Genomic DNA, 20548 nt, shown 5'->3' with positions numbered 1-20548 from the left:
TGGAAAACCTGGCTGAAAGGACAAACTACTTTGTTTTCATTTGCCATTAACTGTGATTGTTGCTCTGCCTGGTCCACAATGAAGCAGTGTGACCATTGGACCAATCAGAGGCTTCACCACTTTGTATTCATCAAAGTATTTTGAGTTTCCATATATAAAGATGGACGACGTGGGAGCTGCCGTTAAAGCAGTGGAAGGCGCGGAACCAGTGGAAATGAAGATGTGCACCAACAGAAATTATTTCTGGCGGGTGCTACCACGCAGACGGACGGGAACGGCGAGCATAATACGATGCTTGAGAAAAGCCGAGTGCTTTCAGGCTTTTCAGCGGTTGTGCCTCCGGTCGGGGAAGAGACGATGCCGGCAGAGCCAGGCAGAGCTGACAGGAATCACCTGACTCCTGCTTTCATCTCACTCTGTGGGAATCTGTGTCTGCATCTCTGTTCAACCTCACTTCTCTGTTGCTGCTCTGCCTCCACTCCTCCCTCAGCATCTCTCCCTTTTTCTTTTCCTCCGCTACCCTCTGTGTTTACGTGCCCTCCAATAATTTGATTAGAGCCAACAGGGTAATATTGCAACTGTCGCATAAACCCCTTTAGAGTTATCTTACTCGCATTAAGGTTGTAATCGCAGAAGCAGAACTCGATTAACCCAGCTGGATTACTCAAATTCCTCTTGGCACCTACACAGCTTAGTGATTTCCCTCCCTGGAAGAAACATTTTTTATTTCTTGCAGCTTGCAGTTTTTGTGGTGGGTGACAACAGTGAAAACACCTTTTTTGAGGTGCCACTTTCATGACCTCAGAGGCAGTTTTCTTCCACACATGAAAGCAGCAGTAAACTGATTATGAAACACAGCATGTTATTGGAATGAGCCAGTATTACATAGAGTGTAGGTGCAGCTGCCTGTGCATAAATATGACTGTCAGGATAACTTAAACTAAGAGAGAAATACTGCCTCACTAATTTCAGACTAGATTTTTGTGTGCACGCTTCACGCTGACTGCCGCTTGGCTTCAGGTGTGAGATTGGGCCTTGAATGTAAATACTCACTGGTATCATCTTCATGAAGTCAGTATCAGTCGGGCTCTGTTACCGAGAACGCCGGGTTACTGTGAATCCTGCAGTTTCCCTAATCAAACAATTATCCATCTGCACGGCCGGTGTTTGTGCACGTGCAGAATGTTTCATCTCTTCCTGTTCAACTCGCTGTCGTACATCCTCTCCCATCCAGCTCTCCTCCTCTCTGTGATCTCGTCTGCAGTCTTGATCTCACACACACACACACACACACACACACACACACACACACACACACACACACACACACACACACACACACACACACACACACACACACACACACACACACACAGCTTCTGGCTCTTTCTTTATTTAGCACTTCCACTGCATCTCTCCAACACATATCTCCTGCTCGCTCTCTATTTCTGTTTCCTTCTCTTCCTCCCTCCTTTGTCAGTCACACATCCTTCTGCTGCACCACTATCCCTGCTAACAATCCTCTTCCTCTCTCTCACTCGTCCTCCCCCCTTTAAAACTGCTCGTCTCACCCCCCCTTTCTCCCCCTAGCTGTTTCATTTTTCATTTTCCCTCTCCACATTCCTCCGTCTATCCACACTCTTCTCTTTGTCTAATCACACTTTCTTCTCGAGTGCCTCCGTCGAACTGTAATTAAAAACAGTTGCAGAGGCTGAACGAGCTGCGTTTAGGACGCACGCCTGACTCCTGTCGTCTTCCTGTTCCTCGGCGCTGAGACGAGTTGCTGCTGCTGCAGAAAACTCACTAACAGCGTTAAAATACCTTTTTGCCTTGTCGCATGACAGAGGGGGGTTGATTTGAGCATTGGCCACGTCTCAGCCTTGAATATCCTGTTATGCATAACACAGCAACAATTCTGGACACAATGGCGCCATTCTCTGGGTCCATCAGGCCGGATTCTACACGTTCAGCAATTCCTGCCAGGAGCGAAGACTAATGCAAAGACCATACGGCTCAACCAGAGCCAAAATGGAACCTTTCTAATGGCTTCCATCCTCCAGTTTCCGTAATAAAAATGGCAGCCACACAGACAGTAGGAGTGCATCAGCGAATCCCTCAGTGTTTTTCACGTGTTTGCCTTATACAACCCTGTGTATATCTGTGTTCTGTGTGTTGCTCAATTTACAAGTGACCTTTTGTGACGTGGAGTGTCGACGGCGTGGAGTCGACTCGTGGCCTGACCTTGCTGGTCGACCAGATCGTTAGCCCGCCGGCTGATTTTGTGAAATGCAACGCTTGCTGCTTTTACCTTGAGAGGAGGCAGTGGATTGAAGGGTGCAGCAAACATAGATGAGTGGATGCGGCGAGTGTGAGCAGGTGGGCTTTGCACGAAGGCTGGCTGGAGCCGCGGTGTGTGCTCACATGGATAAACAAATAGATAGAGAGAATCAGCAGTAAACCTGCTGCTGTTTCTTCCACACACACATATAGACGCAGCGAGGCCTGTACGTTCGATACTGAAGCACATACCCCCACAGATCCACTGCAGAGACCCCCGTCACTCCTCCGACTCTCACACACACAACATCTAATGACTTCAGTACTTCAGGTGCGAGTAGAGGAGGTGCACCTCGCAGCAAACAATTCTGCAGGCGTCCGAGAAGAAGAGAGGGAGGACAGAGAGGAGGAGAAGAACGGAGAGAGAATTTGTGTTTTCATCCTGTCTAGAAAATAATGACACACCTGGGGAGGACACTGCGTCTTTGTTTACTGTCAGAATGATGCGCGGAGCCCTGTCATTACCACTAATGGTAAACACAAGCGTGAGTCAGCGCAGTCCGCCTCACAATCACACGGCAGAGCGGCAACGAGCTAACACGCAGCCACTGGCCTTTTAGCCTCCGATAGAGTAGAAGCGAGTGGGCGTGGCAAACAGAAGAGGAGGACGGATGCTGCAAACGACTAAAGAAGTGAATCACTGCAGCGATAATTGTTTTGTTTTTTTAAAGAGAGCTGTGGTCATTAGCGGAGAGCAGCACGGTGATGAACGACGGTGCCAATTGTAGGAAATTAAGAAGATCGACGTTAAGGGCTTTGTAGTGGAGTTTTCCCCGAAGGCCCCTCGCGTATAATTGACTTCATTTTAATTTGGTTTTCAGTCAACATGGATGGGAGAGTGTCGCAGCTGAACATAGGTCAGGGGCCTGCAGCGATTATCATTGTTAGGGTTAATGTTTTAAGACAGAGGAAACAAAGGAAACAGTCTGGAAAGTGTAGATGATGATGAAACTATGGGAAGTTCATTGTATGGTGGACTAAATAAAGATGGACGAAAGGACAGCTCCCCAAAAGTGAAGCCAATGTGTCACAGTCACCCCTTAGTGGCTGGCTGCTGTATTGGTCATAAATCCAGCCTCCTCCATGTTAGTGGATGGGACAAAGAGTAAACTAAAAAGTCAAAGTTGAACTGAAGTCCATGTTTCTGATGAGTTTGGTTTGAATAAGTTATTTGATGCCATAAAAAGTTCAGTGTCGTTAAAGTTAAAGGTTTCAATTATTAGAAGTTAAGGTCGTTGCATTGGTCGGTGTCTCGGGCCCACGTTGTGAAATAATCTACAGAAACACGTTTAAATGGAAGCGGAGAGAAAGAAAGTTAGAGACAGAGAGGAAATGATGCCGCGCAGACAGGATCAGGATCCGAACATGTCCTCGTGTGAACTGCTGGTGTCAGAAGGTTTCAGCTGGAGAAAGTAGGAATGAAAGGAAGGAAGGAAGGAAGGAAGGAAGGAAGTGAATGGAGAAAACAGCTGAATCAGCCTCCACAGAGGAAAAGATAGAGTTGAGCTGAGCAAGACTTTCAAGTCCCTCAGGCCGCTTTTACAAACAGAAATATACAAGTGTATAAAATCAAAACACCAATACTTCTACACACAATACTGGTTGTACTTCAGTGAACAATTAAAGTCAACTGTTCATACTCCTTAATATTTATTTGATGAGAATTCGATTGATTTGCACCTAAACTTTGGTTCTAGCTTAATACGCAGTTTATTAGTCATGAGAGTTTCTTACTCAGCCTAAAAACACTTGTATGAAGTATTGTGTTTCTCTGGAGGAGCTTTGTCAAGTCTCAAGTGACTGGACATGGTTTTAGAGATGTTCCATAATAATGTAGGATTCTGTGTTGGTTGAACTTGATTCCTAAAAGTCATTGTGTCTTGGCTAGAGACGCTGATATCTGATATCATTTTCCCTTCCTGATACTGATTCCAATACCAGTGCTCTTCAAAGAATAGAACAATGAACTAGTCAAGTTTGTCGGTTATCTCTCTTCCTGCCTGAATCTGAAGGAGCCTTGTTGTTGCTTTGGAAGAACTGAAGAGTCAAATTGTCCCAAAATGTCAGTTTGTCCCGGAGCAGATCAGAGACCGGATACAAGATGTTGAAAAAACACTGAAGGACATTGCCAGACATTTCTAGGTTGTCTCTCTGAGCTGAGATAAAACAACAAACATGACAAATACCAAACGACTAGTCATGTTTTGTTTGAGAGGTCACTGCCAAGTTTGATACAAGGGAGGAGCAGTTGTCTTTACAAGCCACGCATGGCACTACCAAAGAATTTAGTTTGCACAAGTTGTTTTCCATCGCTATCTAACATTAGACATCTCGCAGAAGAGTAAAGAAAGATAGCATAGATACAAAATCGTAAAGTGGAATTTGTAATATTTATTTTAATAGAAGTGAAGCAACATTAATGCATTTAACCTGGTTTTAAACTCTGTTACTCATTTAAACTGGTTCACATCTTCATCCAGTGGATTTCACGGAGCTGCTGCTCACAGACGCTCTGCCTCCGGAGAGGGAGCAGTGGATTGGGATGGATGGATGCAGAGAGACAGTGAAATGTACCGTGGAACACTTGTCTCCTCCGTCAGTGCAGAGAGCGAACAGGGGGAACGAGAGAAAGACCTCACCCGCCACTACAGAGCTGAATTATAGATCAGGTCCGACGAATGGAAGCACTCCTCCGGCTTTTTCCCATCCTCCCACCTCAATCCGTGCTCCCTCACACACAGACATAAACACACACACACACACAAATCACGACTTCTACACCCAAACAATATTCCTCACACGCTCCGAGCCTCTCAGAGACATGCACACGCTCTCACTGCAGCTCCAGCTTCCCACCTCCCAGTGTTCGTGTACACCCGAACCCTGGTTCCATCCTAACATACAGTTTCACACAGGCACACATACACTCTTGCTGGGGCCCCCACCGGGTCTGCATTATTGAAACCCACTTAGCACACTGGCTTTCTGCTGACATCTGACTCACCAAAGCAGTGACCCGTGAGCCCAGAGAAGAAGAGCTGAATTCCCGGATTGTGGCACAAAAGAGACACGAGAGGAAGTGCTGCATTCTGATATTCTAGCAGAGGAGAGGAGTCTGGGAAGAGCTGCTGTTTGTGTGGAACTGAGAGAGGAAGTGTCCGAATGTAGAAGCTTTAATCCTTTGTCCTTCCCCTAGTGGGTTATTTATGTCACTGACATTTGCGTACTTCCCGTTTAGCGGCTCACCTGGCATGCTCCATAACAAAGCCAGGTAAAGTGAGAGCTGGAGCTGAAGTGGTTGACCAATTACAACCGAGTGGGGCAGCCGGCCAATCAGAGCTGTCTGGGCTTTAGCAGGAGGGGGGGGGGGGGGGGGGGGCCTTAAAGAGACAGGAGGTAAAACCAAGTGTTTCAGTCAGAGGCTGAAACGAGGAGCTGCAGCAATGGACAGTTCGAGGAGAGGGACGTGTTTTCTGGACATTAGAGCATGTAAACCTTACTAAGTAATAACACTAATACAAATTATAAACCTGAATATCAGCAGTCACCTTTAAAAGCAACAACATCAAGTTTGCTGAAGAGTACAAAAAACAAAAAAACCTTTTTGTCTTTTTATGTCTTTTCCCACGATGCAGCAAATGCACCTAAATGTCCCCAAAGGAAAATTTAAAGCCAATAAAGGTTTTGTGGCATTAATCCAAAAGCATCATGCACATTTAAAAACAACTCATAACAATTCAAACAGATAAAGCCGGAGAAATATGATTTAAAAGCCAAGTGCATCAACAGAAAGACACTAATGCACGAAACGAGCAGCAAACCTGTATTTAAATCGATGGCTTGAATGAGCTGCCACATTTTGATTTCCTTTCCTGTGTTAAACACGCCCACAGGAGCTAGTCACAGCTTCATAATAAAACACTAAAGGTGTCAACGCGTTCTAAAAATCCCGTTTTGAGTGTGATACTTTCTGGATGCTTTTATCCCGCAAATCAATCGCAACAACACAAACAGCAGCCATCAAGCCTCTCGTTGGTGCTGTAGCCAGAGTGTGAGCTTCCCGACATATGATGCACTCAGACCCAGAAAGGTTATGTGGCATCCGTCCAAAAGCAGCAGCTCAGAGCATCGCCTATATTGAAAAACAGCTTTCCCTGATTTGAGCCAATACCGTGGCTCCAATATTGCTCAAAAGCCACCGATCAAGCATGGCGGTCGGCCTAGTGGACTCTGAACACCGCTCTCATACTCGTGCGTTATGGGCACACGAGTCCAAAAGAACCTTTCCATCGTATGCACCGGCTGACCACCTTTAACTTGCATGAATGGGCAGCCAAGACTCGATGCCATATCCAGTGGAGCTGGTCCCAAATTGCACACACTCATAGATATCAGCCCTCTAAATACGTCTGATCCGTGCATTATTATGATAATCTTTAAAAAGATAATACAATACAAGACACCTTTTCTGTTATATGTATTTATTTATTCAATATGTGCTTGCTTGTACCATATTTATCTATTCATTTCTTTATTTTGTAGGTTAGATGGCTTTTTTAAGTGCGAAGGAGCAGGATGCAAAGTCACTTTGTTCTACTGTGCACTTAAGTTAGGACAATACTGGGAATCTTGAATCGTAATTGGTTGAAATGCCAGATACAAAAAAAGAACCCTATCCTGCAATTTTCTAAACAAAAATAGTTTGGCCCACGTTCATCACCCAGTTTTGTAGAAATCTGTTCCGTGTTTGTTTAATCCTGCTGAGAATCAAACCAACGTCAAGGTTCCGATAGCAAAAAGAGCAAAGGTGGAAGTAAACAGTTAATAAACAGGTGCGTTCCAGCGAAGTGTCAGCGTACAGTTGTATTTAAGGAAATAGAAAGCAGCTGAGAATGAGGAAGTGCAGTGAAGTCAGAGAGAGTTGATGGTGAAGTGCTGTTTACTGATCCGTCTCATGTCACAATCCTCCAGTGAAATGAGTCTGTTTGCTAAGGAACGGAGGCAGAGGGGGGATTTAGATTCACTCTCCAGCTCTGGCAGTGGTAGAATCAGACCTAATAAAACTCTACGGCAGAAGCATTTAATTCCCGAAACTCGTCCATCTTGAGAAGAAGTTGCAGCCTGATGTTCAATGAGTAAGGTATTTTTTTTCATATTCATTAACTTTCAGTTTCACGCCGGGGACTTTTAATAAGATCAGGAGTTACCCAACTCTTGAAATGCATTTTGAAGAAAACCCTTCAAGATAATTCAGATTTTTAAGGTTTCAGCCCGTTTTAATGAAATGTTGGTGGCTGCAGTTTCAGATTATTTTGATTCAAGTTTAATCCAAAAACAGAATCGTTATTTTACCTTAAAAATAAAGAGACACATGTCCTCATATTAATGACTTACTTACACATTAATAAAACAAAAGTTTGACCACAAAGAAAAGTATTAATTTTAGAGCAACTGCCAAATTAGAAGCTTCTCTGCATGTTTTCGCTTGTTTTATAGCTCTATTTATATTTTAAAATAATATATTTGTGTGAGATCATGTGAAAGAGACATTGTATGACACTCGATTGAAGAGTGTTGAACTGTGGCATCGCCCCCTCTCTGTGTATAAGCTCCTGTTGGGTTTTGATTACACAGCCTGCTGCTCTGTGTCTGACCTTCGTGTGGGGGGGTATTAGATTACAGGCTGTGGGTGGGACTGTATTCTCTCCCTTTGTCTCCATGTTGACTCACGAGTCATGATAATGTTATCATCATGTTAATACTTGGCATTTTATTGTTTTTTGACTCAGTAACACCATCGCAGCAGCGTATTAGGGCCATAGTGAAAATATATCAAATATATATAAAGTCATGACATTTGGAGAAAGAAACACACTTAACAGACTTAAAAAGCAGTAAATACAAATGAAAACAATAGGAACAATAAAACGATGACAACATAGAACAAACAATAAAAAGAATGGAAGCAACAAAACGACATTATGCCTTTTCTTTTTGTTCTTGTTATATTATGACCTCATTCTGGAAATGTCTGATTGTGTTTTTCCCCTTTACGTGGCCCTAATACTCAACCATGGACTATAGATTTTAATTATTTCTCTGGATTTCCACCGTCCTGTGTTTTAGCGCTGATTCATGTCTTGCTCTGTTGCTCACAAACAAAGGCTTCGTTGGTAAAGACAGTCGAGGGAGGTGAAATGACTCAGTTTCGGAGTTTGTGGCTGATTTAAAGTTTTCAGATTTCAGTTTCTCTCTCGCACAATTTGCAATTAAGAGTTTCTCTTTTTCTCCACAAGTTTGGAGCCGTAACCAGCGGACATTTTGATTGGGCCGCAGCTTTTGATCTTGTGGTTGGAAGTCGGCCTCGGTAACTGCTGCACCCCGAGCACTTTGTTTTGTTTGGATATCCCCTCCGGGTGCTTGTTAGGTGAGATCAACAGGCTGGTCGGAGACTGAAGGTGGCGTCGGCGAAAGAGCCGAGAGACGCTTTGTAGTCCAGATGAGACGATAGCGAAGGCTGATCCCGTGTGAAAAGATGTGTCTGAGTTTTTCTGTGCGATGAAAGAGTAGAAAAGGGGATTTAGATGAGGTGGCTCGCCTTTCTCAGAGCATCATCACACACACACACACACACACACACACACACACACACACACACAAACACACACACGGTGCAAAGCTGTACTGCCTTAAAGTCCTTATGAAATAAAGGCCCTTTAAGCACTGTGGAGAGGCAGTGCATCATTTATTATTCCACCTATGAAACTGTTTTCGCTGATATGGCAAAACAAATCCGGCCACAAACCACTAAGTGTGCGATTGTGTGTGCTGCAGTGTGTCCGCCCATGTTTGTGCGTGCAAATTTTAATGTATCTGCTGAATGATAGGGTTTGTGCACTTTTTCCGTCAACTGGCAAATATTGAACCTCGCCTCTGTTTGAGTACTGACATGTTTTTACCTGTGTTACTGGTAAAATCTGTACTGGTTGTGTGTGTGTGTGTGTGTGTGTTTGTGTGTTTGTGTGTGTGTGTGTGTGTTTGTGTTTGTGTGTGTCAAGGTGTGGGTAGAGTGGCTCACTCAATATCTCCTCTGTGGGAACAAGTTGGCAGTTGACTTTCTGTGAGGGATGTATCTCATTTTACATTCGGTCACATGAAATCGTAGACAGTAATAATCAGGCTAGCTATACCCTCTGACCTCACTTTATTGGTATGTAACTCATATTTATACAGTTACAGTTATACATTTAATATACTTCAGATCTCTCTGTGTGTACATCTGTACTCTAGTGAACACTAAACTCGTGTGTTGATTAGATTTACATTTGTTTTCCTGTTTTTACAGATTTTGCCCAAACACACGACATCAGAATGTGTTTTCCCAGCAGCTCTTTGGTTAAATTGAACTGTTTTTAGGTTTTGAAGGTTTGACAGATGCAGCCGTGCAGGAGCACTCGGCCCCTCCGACCTCTCGTTTCAGTCCAAACTGATATCCAACCAGAAATCACACCCACACACAACCAAAGGTTTCCTGTTGCAAGAGTCGACTGTTCACCGCACATTCGCTTTCAGTTAACCAGGTTCCCTCTATGCAGTCCTACCTCAAATCCCACTTTTGATTACTTTAAAGCGGTGAAACACGGTTGACAACAACATGCTGATAAAGCACCAGAGTCTAAGAACATATACTATATGCATGTACGTATTAAAATGTATTTTAATTGTTTAAAAAAGCAAAAACATTTATTTCGAGCAGTGATACTGTGGCGTGACCTCCAACCGTTGCCATGACAATAGACAGACGCCCCCACATCCATCTTCCCTCTGTCAGCCCCAAATTCTTAAATTCTTAGACAAGTCTCAGTGTTCGATGTAAAACTGGTTCAATAGGTCAGCAGTGGCAGTGCGCGCACACACACACACACACACACACACACACACACACACACACACAGATGAAATTAATAGCAGTTAGGTGGGAGAACCCCTGGCGTGGAGTCTGCCTCCCTCTCTGCAGTTGTTTATCACTTGGAATCGGCCTCAGCGTCTCCAAACCAAATGTTTGGACTGTGTTTGTCCACCGTTGGCCGGGGCTTCTCTAAACTCCCCGGGGGGGCACCAATAAACTTCAAAAATTTCCCACAGAGACAAAGTTAGTGGGTATAGAGCGACAGAGAGAGAGTGATATTTTGGAGGAGTGAAATCTACACGTAACACCAGTTTGATAAGATAAATAAACTGTGCCGTCAGGGGGGGGGCTGCCGTCCCCTGCGCTCTCCACCTCCTCTGACATCAGACGGCGCACAAATAAAAGCTTTCGCTTGTATAAACACAGGAACTCAAGTCGGCCTGAATCAAAAACACACAAAAAGCAGATTTCAGAAAACGTCCTCCTCCCATAATTCAATGCATTCCAGTGCTGAACACATGCCCGGGTTTGATTGGCTGGCCCGTCACCAGAGAGGTGGGTGTTGCCCTCCCCCGTGTCTGGCCACATTTTAAAGAGTTTTTTTACTTCACAGATTTGTCTCAAAGTGTTTTTTTGGGGGGTTTTTTTACAGCAGAGAGGAATGTGAATTTAGATGAAAATGAAGATAGGAAGAGGAAAGGTCGAGGCCGGGCTCTGCTGGGTGTACAACACTTCTGTGACTTCATTATCAAGAAAAGTTGCGTTTGGACCCAGAGGCAGAAAACAGATTTTTCTAACTGAAAAACTTGAGGAGATGTGAAGTGAGATGTCTGAGTCAGAGTCGCTGACGGAGCGGAGGTCTTTACTTTACTAACTACTGCAGGTCCCTTCTACTGTATCAGAGAGACAAATGCAACCAGCATCACCACAGGCTGAGAAAACCTGTTCAAGACAGACAGGTTCAGAACGACTACTTATATGTAAATAAAAAGCATGGCGACACTGGAGGTCACACACGGCACCTACACAGCCTTTATCGTCCATGAGCGCGTTGTATCTTGTGGACGTGCAAAGCCAGGCATGGCAGCCATGGGGCATATGCATCGTTAGAAGGAAGTCCTTAATTGGCTAATTAACCCTTGTGTTGTCCCTGCTTCCCCCGGCTGTTGGCCCCCTCACATAGCCCACCCCATATTAGGACGCACACGTGACGTTACGACCGTGCAGTCCCTCCGTTACATCGAGCACTACCTGCAACCCCTGGTTCCGTTCTGGGCGTCCGCCGCTCGGCTTTCCGGTGTACACTTGCATCTTCCAAGCGTAGCTTGATTTCGCATCACAGGCCACCCACGACTTGATCCCGTATTTCGCCGGCTTGCGGGGCATGTACTGACGGAATGGACACCGGCCTAGGGAGAAGAAGAGGAGGAGAAGAGATGAGAGGAGTCGCCGTCTTCTTCGCTATCGCCGTTGTCTCCGTCTCCGTCCTCTCTGTCTTCTTCTTCTTCTACTGCTTTTTATTAACACCAGCCATACGTTTGATGAGCTGCAGATTCATTCTACAAACTCATATTCTGCTTCTTGGGAATCTGACTGTGGACAGAAGTTTCTGTTTGGACATTCATTGGGTTTTTGCTGCTGCCCAGTGAACAGCCTGTAAAAGCAGCCTGTAAAAACAGTGGTATAAATGTCTTCTGCGGCTCCAGAGGGGCTTTGTACATTCTGCCTCACCCTGATTATGTCACAGTGTCGTCAGCTCGGCCTCAAACAACAGAAAGACTTCGTTAAAAAGGGGCCACAGGTTGTAAATGAGTCGATGTTTACCAGAACAAACCCTCAAACAAAAGGTCCCTTTGAGTTTCATTATGGGAAACACAGGATTTTCTTTACGAGAGGACTTAAAGTTTCTGGGCCTCTGCTGCATTCAATGATTCTTTGTCTCTTTCAAATCTCCCAATTTGTAGGGGGCACAATAATGGACGACCTTTGACCTCTGTCAGTCAGGTTACCAGTCAGTGTTTCTGCTCAGAAGGTATCAACCGTTCAGTGGGTGAACCCTCCTCTCTCTCTCTCTCTCTCTCTCTCTCTCTCTCTCTCTCTCTCTCTCTCTCTCTCTCTCTGTGGTCGTGGATCGTCCTCTCAGAACTTTATGTCTTTAATCATAGACTGTTAATAAAATTCAACACTTCCACTTCCTCCCACTTTCCAGAAATGAAGCTTAAATATTCCAAATGCAAGGTCACTGGTATCAGGGGTGGAGCCGCTGTTTCAACTTCCTGTTGACACACACCACCAGTAGTGAGTCAGTCTCAGCTGTCATGACCACATATAACAGCTGATATAGTGTTTGGACATGTTTTATTGCCCAATATCGGCATAAGCCACTAGATGAGAGATAGAATCCACAGTTTATTTTTAAGTTAACATCGCCTGATTGGGGTTTCTATCATCTCCCCTCCGATGCTCCTCCTCCTCCGAAGAAGAAGAAGAAGAAGAAGAAGAAGAAGAAAGGAAAACTCTTCTTCTTCTACTCTCTCATTTTCTTTCCATCCCTCTGTGTATTAGGACAGAGAGAGAGAGTCTTTCACTCGGCCCTCGTTTCCTCCTCCCTGTCCTTCGTTCCGCGCTGTGTGAGAAGAGGAGTGAAGGAGTGAAGGAGTGAACATGAAGCGGAGTTAGAGATGACAGATCAGTGAGCTGAGAGCTGCAGAGCGGATGTGACAGCGGGAGCTGCAGCTTCCACCTCATTTTTTCCTCTGACCTCTCCTCCCCTCCTCCATGTATGATTGTGTTCAGCAGCATCTCAGCAGGGAGATGAAGTATCACTGCATAATGCATCGTATCCATATATACTTCTGCCCTAACTGCAGCGTTAGGGCCTGTGTGAGTGAGGATTAGGTTGAGTGAGGCCGGAAAACTCCTCCACCACCTCATCATGAATTGCTTCTATCTTCCTTTTTTTAATCCTGCGACTTTTTCAATCATCAGTTTTCTTTTTTCTAAAATGAGATCTCGGGGGGGGGGGGGCACTTTACTCTGGGGTTGATGAAGCAGAGTGTCGCAGTGATGGATTTCAAACCGAGCCTCCTAAACCTTTAACGGCAAAGTCCAAGAACCTCTGATGACAATGTTATTACGTTTGACGGTTTGACATCTGTCAAAATTGAGTTTCTGTTTGTTTTGTTTACGTCACTTAAGCCGCGAAGACCTGGTCCCAGCAGTCAGGGTTCGAATCCTGCCTCTCCTGCCTCTCTTTTCACTGACTATCAGATAGAGGTACCAGGGGCTTCTGCTGGTGAAACATATGATGTTTGACCCCCTGTAAGATTCCTGAGTCGTCTTATGTAAACTTCACAGCGAATCCAACCACCTAGAAGGTTGTGCAGTGTAAACTTGGCAGTAGCTTCGTCGTCTTCAGAATTGATTTGTAAACTACTCTTTGATATGTCAGGATGTTAACACGAGTTTCAACACGAGTTTCAAAACAACCTGTTAAAGATGAGCATGAAATCATCTCCACAGTGGACTCTCGCTCTCCTTCCTCCGCCTCACTCATTCTTCTCCTTCGTCTCCCCCTTGTCCTCTTCTTCCTCCCTGTCTTCTTCTTGACCCCCCCCCACACCTCTTCACAATCCTCTCCCCTCTTGTTTAATACTCTGTCATGGACACGCTGTCGTTGGGCTGTCTGTGCTGAACAAGTGTCTGTGCTGAACAAGTGTCTGTGCTGAACAAGCGTCGCTGGGAGCTCACTGGCAGCACTGGCTCCTTCTCTCTCTACTTACCTCATGCTTTTGTTTTTATTCTCCTGCACGTTTCTTTGCTCAATGTGTTCAGATGTCCAACATTTTTGAAGATGGATTAGGGAGCAAAAATTTAGTTCAATCTGCTCTTTATCTTCGAGAAAAAGAAGATGAATTGGATCAGACAGTTCTTGTGCAAACAGGACCAGATTAGGATTATGTGTAATTAGTCTGAGTCATGTTATATTTTTGAACACCACGATCATTCCTTAATACCGAGTGCATTGTACGACATTTTCTCATCTCAATCTAAGACAGTCCATTGGATGCAGGTTACAAGTGTAAGTGGGCGTGTAGTGACCTCAAGATCTCAGTCAGGCTCCACCCCCCGCCCTTCAAAATATGGTTACTTCTGGTTTTGTGGTTTAACACTTGATTATCACTGATTCATGGCGATTTAGGAGAGATGCAACAAAATGTAAACCTTACTTTGACATACTATCCCCCTCTGTAAAGTCAACATGGCAGACAGATTAGTTTATTAACACTTATTTCCACATAACGCTAACTTGAAGCAAAGATGAGCTTTTACTTTGAGTCATGTTTTCAGCCAACTTATGAATATTACTCTTATTTCAGCTCTGGTTTGGTCTCCACCATCTACCGGCTCTTTAACTGTTAACAATGTTAACCAACTGGCCACAAACTGAGTGCTGATTGGTGCTGAGCAGCTACTGTTCTATAGGTGGAACATACAGAGGCACTATTTCTTCAGACTTACAGTGGTTCCATCTCAATTTTAAAACCAACAGTGGAAAAATAGTCTCTCGTCAAACAACTGGTAATAAAATCACGTTTTTAATTTCCTTATCTTTGAACAAAGAGCCTGTTTCCCTGAGGTTCTTTATTTCTTCACAGTTTTCACTTCTCTTTAACTTTTAACAAGTATTTCTGGTAATTAGCAAAGAAAACAAGCAACTGAGGAGAAAATCACTGAAGGTTCATGTTCCGTAGCTTCCTTCTGTTCTCCGGACTGCTGCTCTTATCAAATCCCAAAAGTGGTGATTGATTTATTTGTTTTTAATTATTAATACCCTAAACTATCCCAGAGGCCACTGTCTTATGAAGTTAATTACGGTTTACCCACAGCTATAAACGGTGCAGTTGGGAATGAAGAGATTGCTCCGAAAACGGAAATTGTTTTTTTTAATCTTATTAGTCAGATTCATGTTTTTCATTTCTCTCCGTCACCTCCCGCCCCCTCCTTTCTCTTTTCGCAGGATGAAAATGCGGCGGCACAGGGTGTTCTTGCTCTGCACAGTGGGCCTGTGCGTCATCTCCTTCCTACACTACTACAAGGCCCTCCACTATGTCTCCCTGCTGCGCGAGCTCTCCGCCCCGTACCCCAACATCAAGTCCTTCATCATGGTCTCCGGCTTCTTCTGGAGGGAGAAGGGCGTGGCCTCCACCCCGATCAGCCCCGCCTCCCCCGAAGAGGCCCCACCCTTACCAGTTATCCGTCAGTCGGACGCCAAAGCCAGAGGCGCGTCGGGTGCTGCGGGAGGAGGAGGAGGAGGAGGCGGGGAAGGAGGAGGGAAGGGTCTGGGGATTGGTGGACTCATGGTCGGAGGTGCTGGGATTATTAGCAGCGCAGGGCTGGAGATGAGGCTGAGGGAGGAGCCGGCAGCTCCTTACCCCTGGGAGAAGCCAGAGGAGAACCAGCGGGGAGATTCTCCCGATGAGGTAAAACTTCACCGTCACCTTTCAAACCACAGAGTGATCTGCACAATGTAGTGTAAAACCACTGACTGTATATAAAGATAAATACATGACAGATTCCCAAAAATGAAGCCAAAGCTGCTTGATCATGTCTTCTGGCTTCCTCCATGTTAGCAGATGGGACACAGACCAAAATAGAAAGTCAAAGTACAGGTTGAATAAAATTTAATTTTGTCATTTTTGGTAGTTTCTAACACACTGATATTGGTCCAAGTTTTTGTTTCTGATAAGTTTGGTTTTCATTAGTTATTTGATGATGTAAAAATGCAGTCAAACGCCATGATTGACAGCTGAGACTGACTCGCGATTGGTCAGGCGTGCTTAATTAACAGAACAGTTTATAGAAGCACAAGATGAAATACAGCTTCTTTCACTTTCTGAATAAAATCTTATTATATAAAATATTCTCGAGTAAAATAAATAAATTCTTCCTGTAAACCTGTATGGAGAATAGCACAAGTTGGAGGATTAATAATATAATAATTTATCATAAACTGCTGTCAGGCTCCGTGTTAAAAGTCAGTGTTTATGCAGTGCGGACAGTTTATTGTTTTTTATCTCCATCTCTTGAATGTGAGTGGGACGGCTTCGTGCTCACGTCAAGATACTGAGACTTAGTGGAGGCAAAATCCGTGACGCTTGCAGAAGAAAGAAAGTGAGACTGCATTTGACCTGAATAAATCCTGAATAAATAAACTGGTGGATCAGTGTAAACATTATCTCAGTTGTAAAAGCAGCATTTATAAAGCCAACTGGTTGTTTGTGATCACGTTATGATTGTTAATGTTTTCTGTCGCTGACACCTGCAAAATACTCCTTCAGAAATATAATATGTAACCTTGTCTGTCGTCTTATTTAAGGAATCTTTGTTCGTCGTGAAAACTTTACATTCCACACTTGATTTAGACGAGTGAAGGTGCAAAGAAACAATAAAATGTTTTTTATACCTTATATATTTTCTCCTGTTTTTAAAATGACAGGGGATAGAGCATTGCTTTGATCCCATATCTTCTTTTATCTGTCCCTGCTACTTTTGGCCTTAATACACATTTGTATTATCTCATCACATCTTTAAAATAAAGTGAACTGCTCGAGTCTCCAGTCACTTGTCAGAGGTCACATTGTCATGTAGTGATTTACTGTAGGAGCCAGTAAAGATTCCTGTTTGTCAAGACACCGTGAATTTCATACTGAAGTTGTGATAATGAGGTGTCACCGTGCTGTGACTTTTATTTTCTCAACATGAACTGCAGCCTGTTTGTTCACTTATCTTTGATCTTGTTCGATGCACCTGACAAAGGTTACGTTCTCACCTGCTTATTCTCAACAGTGAGACAAACACTTTGAAAACTACAATACTACAAACAACCTTGTGGTTTACTGTCCAATGATAAGGTTCATCCTGCATTAATTCACACTCGCACACGGTAGGGAGAGTAATAACCCAGTTATGAAGACAGACTCGTTCAGACTGTGATTTAATAAATTCTTTGCAGGAGGAGCTGCTGCAAAATTTAAGTTTGACTAGCGTCTCGATGGTAGAGTGTGGATTTAAGTTTCTAATTTCATGGACTGTAAGTACGAGTCCATCCCGATGATACATTTTTGATGGGATATTCTCTTTCACGTCATCTCACTTTAATTACACAGTTACTTCAAATCAGGATTCTTTTTGGCTGCTGGCCGAAGTTCGGTATTTGAATAAATCTGTGTTATTCACACATTTACAGACTTTTGCAACCGTTTGCATTGAACACATCAGTCTGTGTTTACAGAGGTGATTCAGAGGGGGAGACCAATACACAGGAGCACCTTTTGTGTAACTGTCTGAAATGCGACTTTTCAAAATTGTCACCACCTTCATCCTTAGGGTTAGGGTTAGCCCTCCTAGCCCTAAATATCAAATTGTTGCTCGGTGTGAAATGTACTTTTCTGATGGTAGATATTCATTTTAAGTTGAAGTGTCCTAAACAGTTTCCTCTCTCTGTCTCCTTCCAGGAGAGGGACCATTTGCGGCCGCAGAACCCCAACCTACAAGTTGAACCTGCTGAGCCTGACCTCCCTGATGTCCCATTTGCTGGAAAAGAACACAGGGTGGTGTCCCTCAGGGATCAATTGCCGGAACCCTTAGAATACTTGGGAGACATCCACACACACACACACCAGCTTAAAGATGACAAAACACCTTACTTTGTCCGAACCAAAGCCGGGGCTCTTTGCTTTAGGCAGGGGACGGAGGTGGCTACACCGAAGGAGTACTCGGGAAAATCAGGGGGGGCTGTGGCCAACGGAGCTGGGGAAGGGGCTCGGGCCGGGGCTGCTGGGCAACGGAAACCTCTGGAAGTCCAGCAGCAGCCCTCCATAGCGCCTAAAGCCAAGACGAGGGCCAGGGGCAACGGGAAGCGGCTGGTCAAGTGTGTGTGTCGGCCGGGGTGGCACGGACCTTACTGTGGGGTTCCCACCATGGTGTATCACTCCAATCTGCCAACCAAGGAGAGGCTGACACCCAGGGAGACCCCGCGGAGGGTGATCAACGCTATCAATGTTAACCACGAGTTTGACCTGCTGCACGTGCGCTTTCGCGAGCTCGCCCATGCCGTTGATCTGTTCCTCGTATGTGAATCCAACTTTACTGCCTATGGCGAGAGACGGCCGCTGAGGTAAGACCCACATTTCTGGTGCATGTGTGGAAATTATACGAGCTCTGCCCCGAAGTTCAAGGTGTATTTCAGAAAGAGGTGTAATCCTCAGCTGAGCTGCTCTGTGGCCGTCAGCAGATGAGTCTGGTTGTAAAATGACATCCAGACTCAGCAAATCTCACACTGGATTAAAGAGGAGAGACTTGTAGTGCAATGACTATCAAAGCTTGAGTTGGCAAAGGTGGTCTCATCTTACTTATGTTTTAATACAGATAAGGAATTCATTTGAGGCTCTAGCTTGAACTTGAGAAATTTATGTATCATCTGTTTTCATAAATATTCATCAGCACAAAGTTAAAGCAGGTTAAAGCAAAATCCCAACTTTTTTTTTTATCACATTTTGACTCCTCCCGATACGTTTGTGTTTACAGCTCACAGATTTTGTTTACAGCCCACCTTCACGCCTCTCGGGTGTCAGTGCGCTGAATAACAACGACAATGAACTTCCTTTGGCGATAACACGAAACGCCTCGGGAGCAATTTTACAGCTGATTATGACAAGAGCGACACCATTGACTCAGTGTGCCGGCCTGAGGGCAGAGATTGGTGTGTTCAATCATAGGATGTGACACTGCATGAAAGAAGCTACTGTCAGGGAACACGTTGTCTTTCGTCATGCATATCAACAAGTTAATTGAGTTGTTCTTCCCGTCACTTTGCATATGGACACAGGGTTTCTGAGCTGAAAGGCGTCATTTGTCAAACAAGCCTGTTGTTCCTTATATTGTATTTCAGCCCTTTTCCACTGTATATCAATAAAATTCATACAGATACATTTTGGATGTTTTTCTCTCTATATTTTTTGGCAATAATTAGTCAATTGACATTTCAAACCTGTTTAGGTCTTATAATCAATATCAATACACATAACGTCTCCATTCATTTTCCTCAAACTCACATCACATAAAGTTGTAATGACACAACAATGAGTGTTTATGGACTTGGAGTAAATAGGCTGAAATATGCAAATCCATTGCATAACAATGCACAAACTAATGGCTCTGTGATCTTCCCAGTTTCCTGCGGCTCCTCCTCAACGGTACGTACGACTACGTGCGTCACAAGATCCTGTACGTGTTCCTCGACCACTTCCCAGAGGGCGGTCGGCAGGACGGCTGGATCGTTGATGACTACTTGCGAACCTTCCTGACACGTAACGGCATGTCCCGGGTGGTGGGGGCCAGGCCGGACGATGTCTTTGTCATCAATGACGCAGATGAGATCCCAGCACGCGAGGGCCTCCTTTTCCTCAAGCTATTCGATGGCTGGACAGAACCTTTTGCGATCCACATGCGCAAGGTAACGGCAATACTGTATATCAGCGTCTTTGTAATATGTCTCCTGCTGTGGTGACTGTGACTGGAACAAATGGCATCTTTTTCTAACTCTGTTTTCCTCTCCTCTCTCCACATCCAGTCACTGTATGGATTCTTCTGGAAGCAGTTCGGCTCTTTAGAGGTGGTGTCGGGTTGCACGGTGGGGATGCTCAGTGACGTCTACGACGGTGACGGTATCAAACTGCGTCGCCGGGAATACTACACCATGCCGGGATTTCGCAAGTACGAGAACGACACAGGCCACATCCTGGTGCAGTGGTCGGTGGGCAGCCCCTTCCACTTCGCCGGGTGGCACTGCTCCTGGTGCTTCACGCCGGAGGGTATCTACTTCAAGCTGGTGTCAGCGCAGAACGGAGACTTCCCGCGGTGGGGTGACTATGAGGACAAGCGAGATCTCAGCTACATCCAGGATCTGATCCGGACGGGGGGTTGGTTCGACGGCTCCCTGCAAGAATATCCTCCGGTGGACCCCAAAGAGCACATGTACGCCCCCAAGTACATGCTGGAGCACTTTGACAGGTACCGCTACCTCCTTGAGAACCCTTACAGCAAAGTGTCCAGTCCGAGCGAGGGCTAGGAGGTCAGCTGGGTGAATCCACGTGAAATAACTAGTAGGGCCCAGGTGGGGCCTCGGCACTGAGTTGGACGGAACGGTACTGATGAACTACATCTCTCCTTGGAGGGATACTAAATGTATCTCCACCAGGCAGCACTGATGTTGCAGAGATTAGAAATCTCGAAAAAAAA

General features: G+C 44.9%; 1 protein-coding gene across 3 annotated transcripts in view; it reads left to right on the top strand.

Annotated features, from left to right (window-relative positions):
• mgat3b (beta-1,4-mannosyl-glycoprotein 4-beta-N-acetylglucosaminyltransferase b) overlaps positions 1-20548 on the top strand; it is a 46246-nt gene extending 25698 nt beyond the window's left edge. Inside the window, exons 1-5 of one of the 3 annotated variants that reach the window (XM_034581412.1) lie at positions 7321-7477; positions 15267-15729; positions 17764-18425; positions 19481-19763; positions 19881-20548. In XM_034581412.1, the coding sequence (XP_034437303.1) occupies positions 15268-15729; positions 17764-18425; positions 19481-19763; positions 19881-20378 (1905 nt within the window). In that variant the 5' untranslated portion in view covers positions 7321-7477; position 15267 and the 3' untranslated portion in view covers positions 20379-20548. Of the gene's footprint in view, positions 1-7320; positions 7478-15266; positions 15730-17763; positions 18426-19480; positions 19764-19880 lie in introns of those variants that run through there. The other 2 variants (XM_034581397.1, XM_034581404.1) reach the window with 2 other exon arrangements.

Source organism: Hippoglossus hippoglossus, chromosome 1 (genome assembly GCF_009819705.1).
Source record: "Hippoglossus hippoglossus isolate fHipHip1 chromosome 1, fHipHip1.pri, whole genome shotgun sequence".
Classification (NCBI taxonomy): domain Eukaryota; kingdom Metazoa; phylum Chordata; class Actinopteri; order Pleuronectiformes; family Pleuronectidae; genus Hippoglossus; species Hippoglossus hippoglossus.
This window is presented reverse-complemented; position numbering and strand designations above follow the sequence as displayed.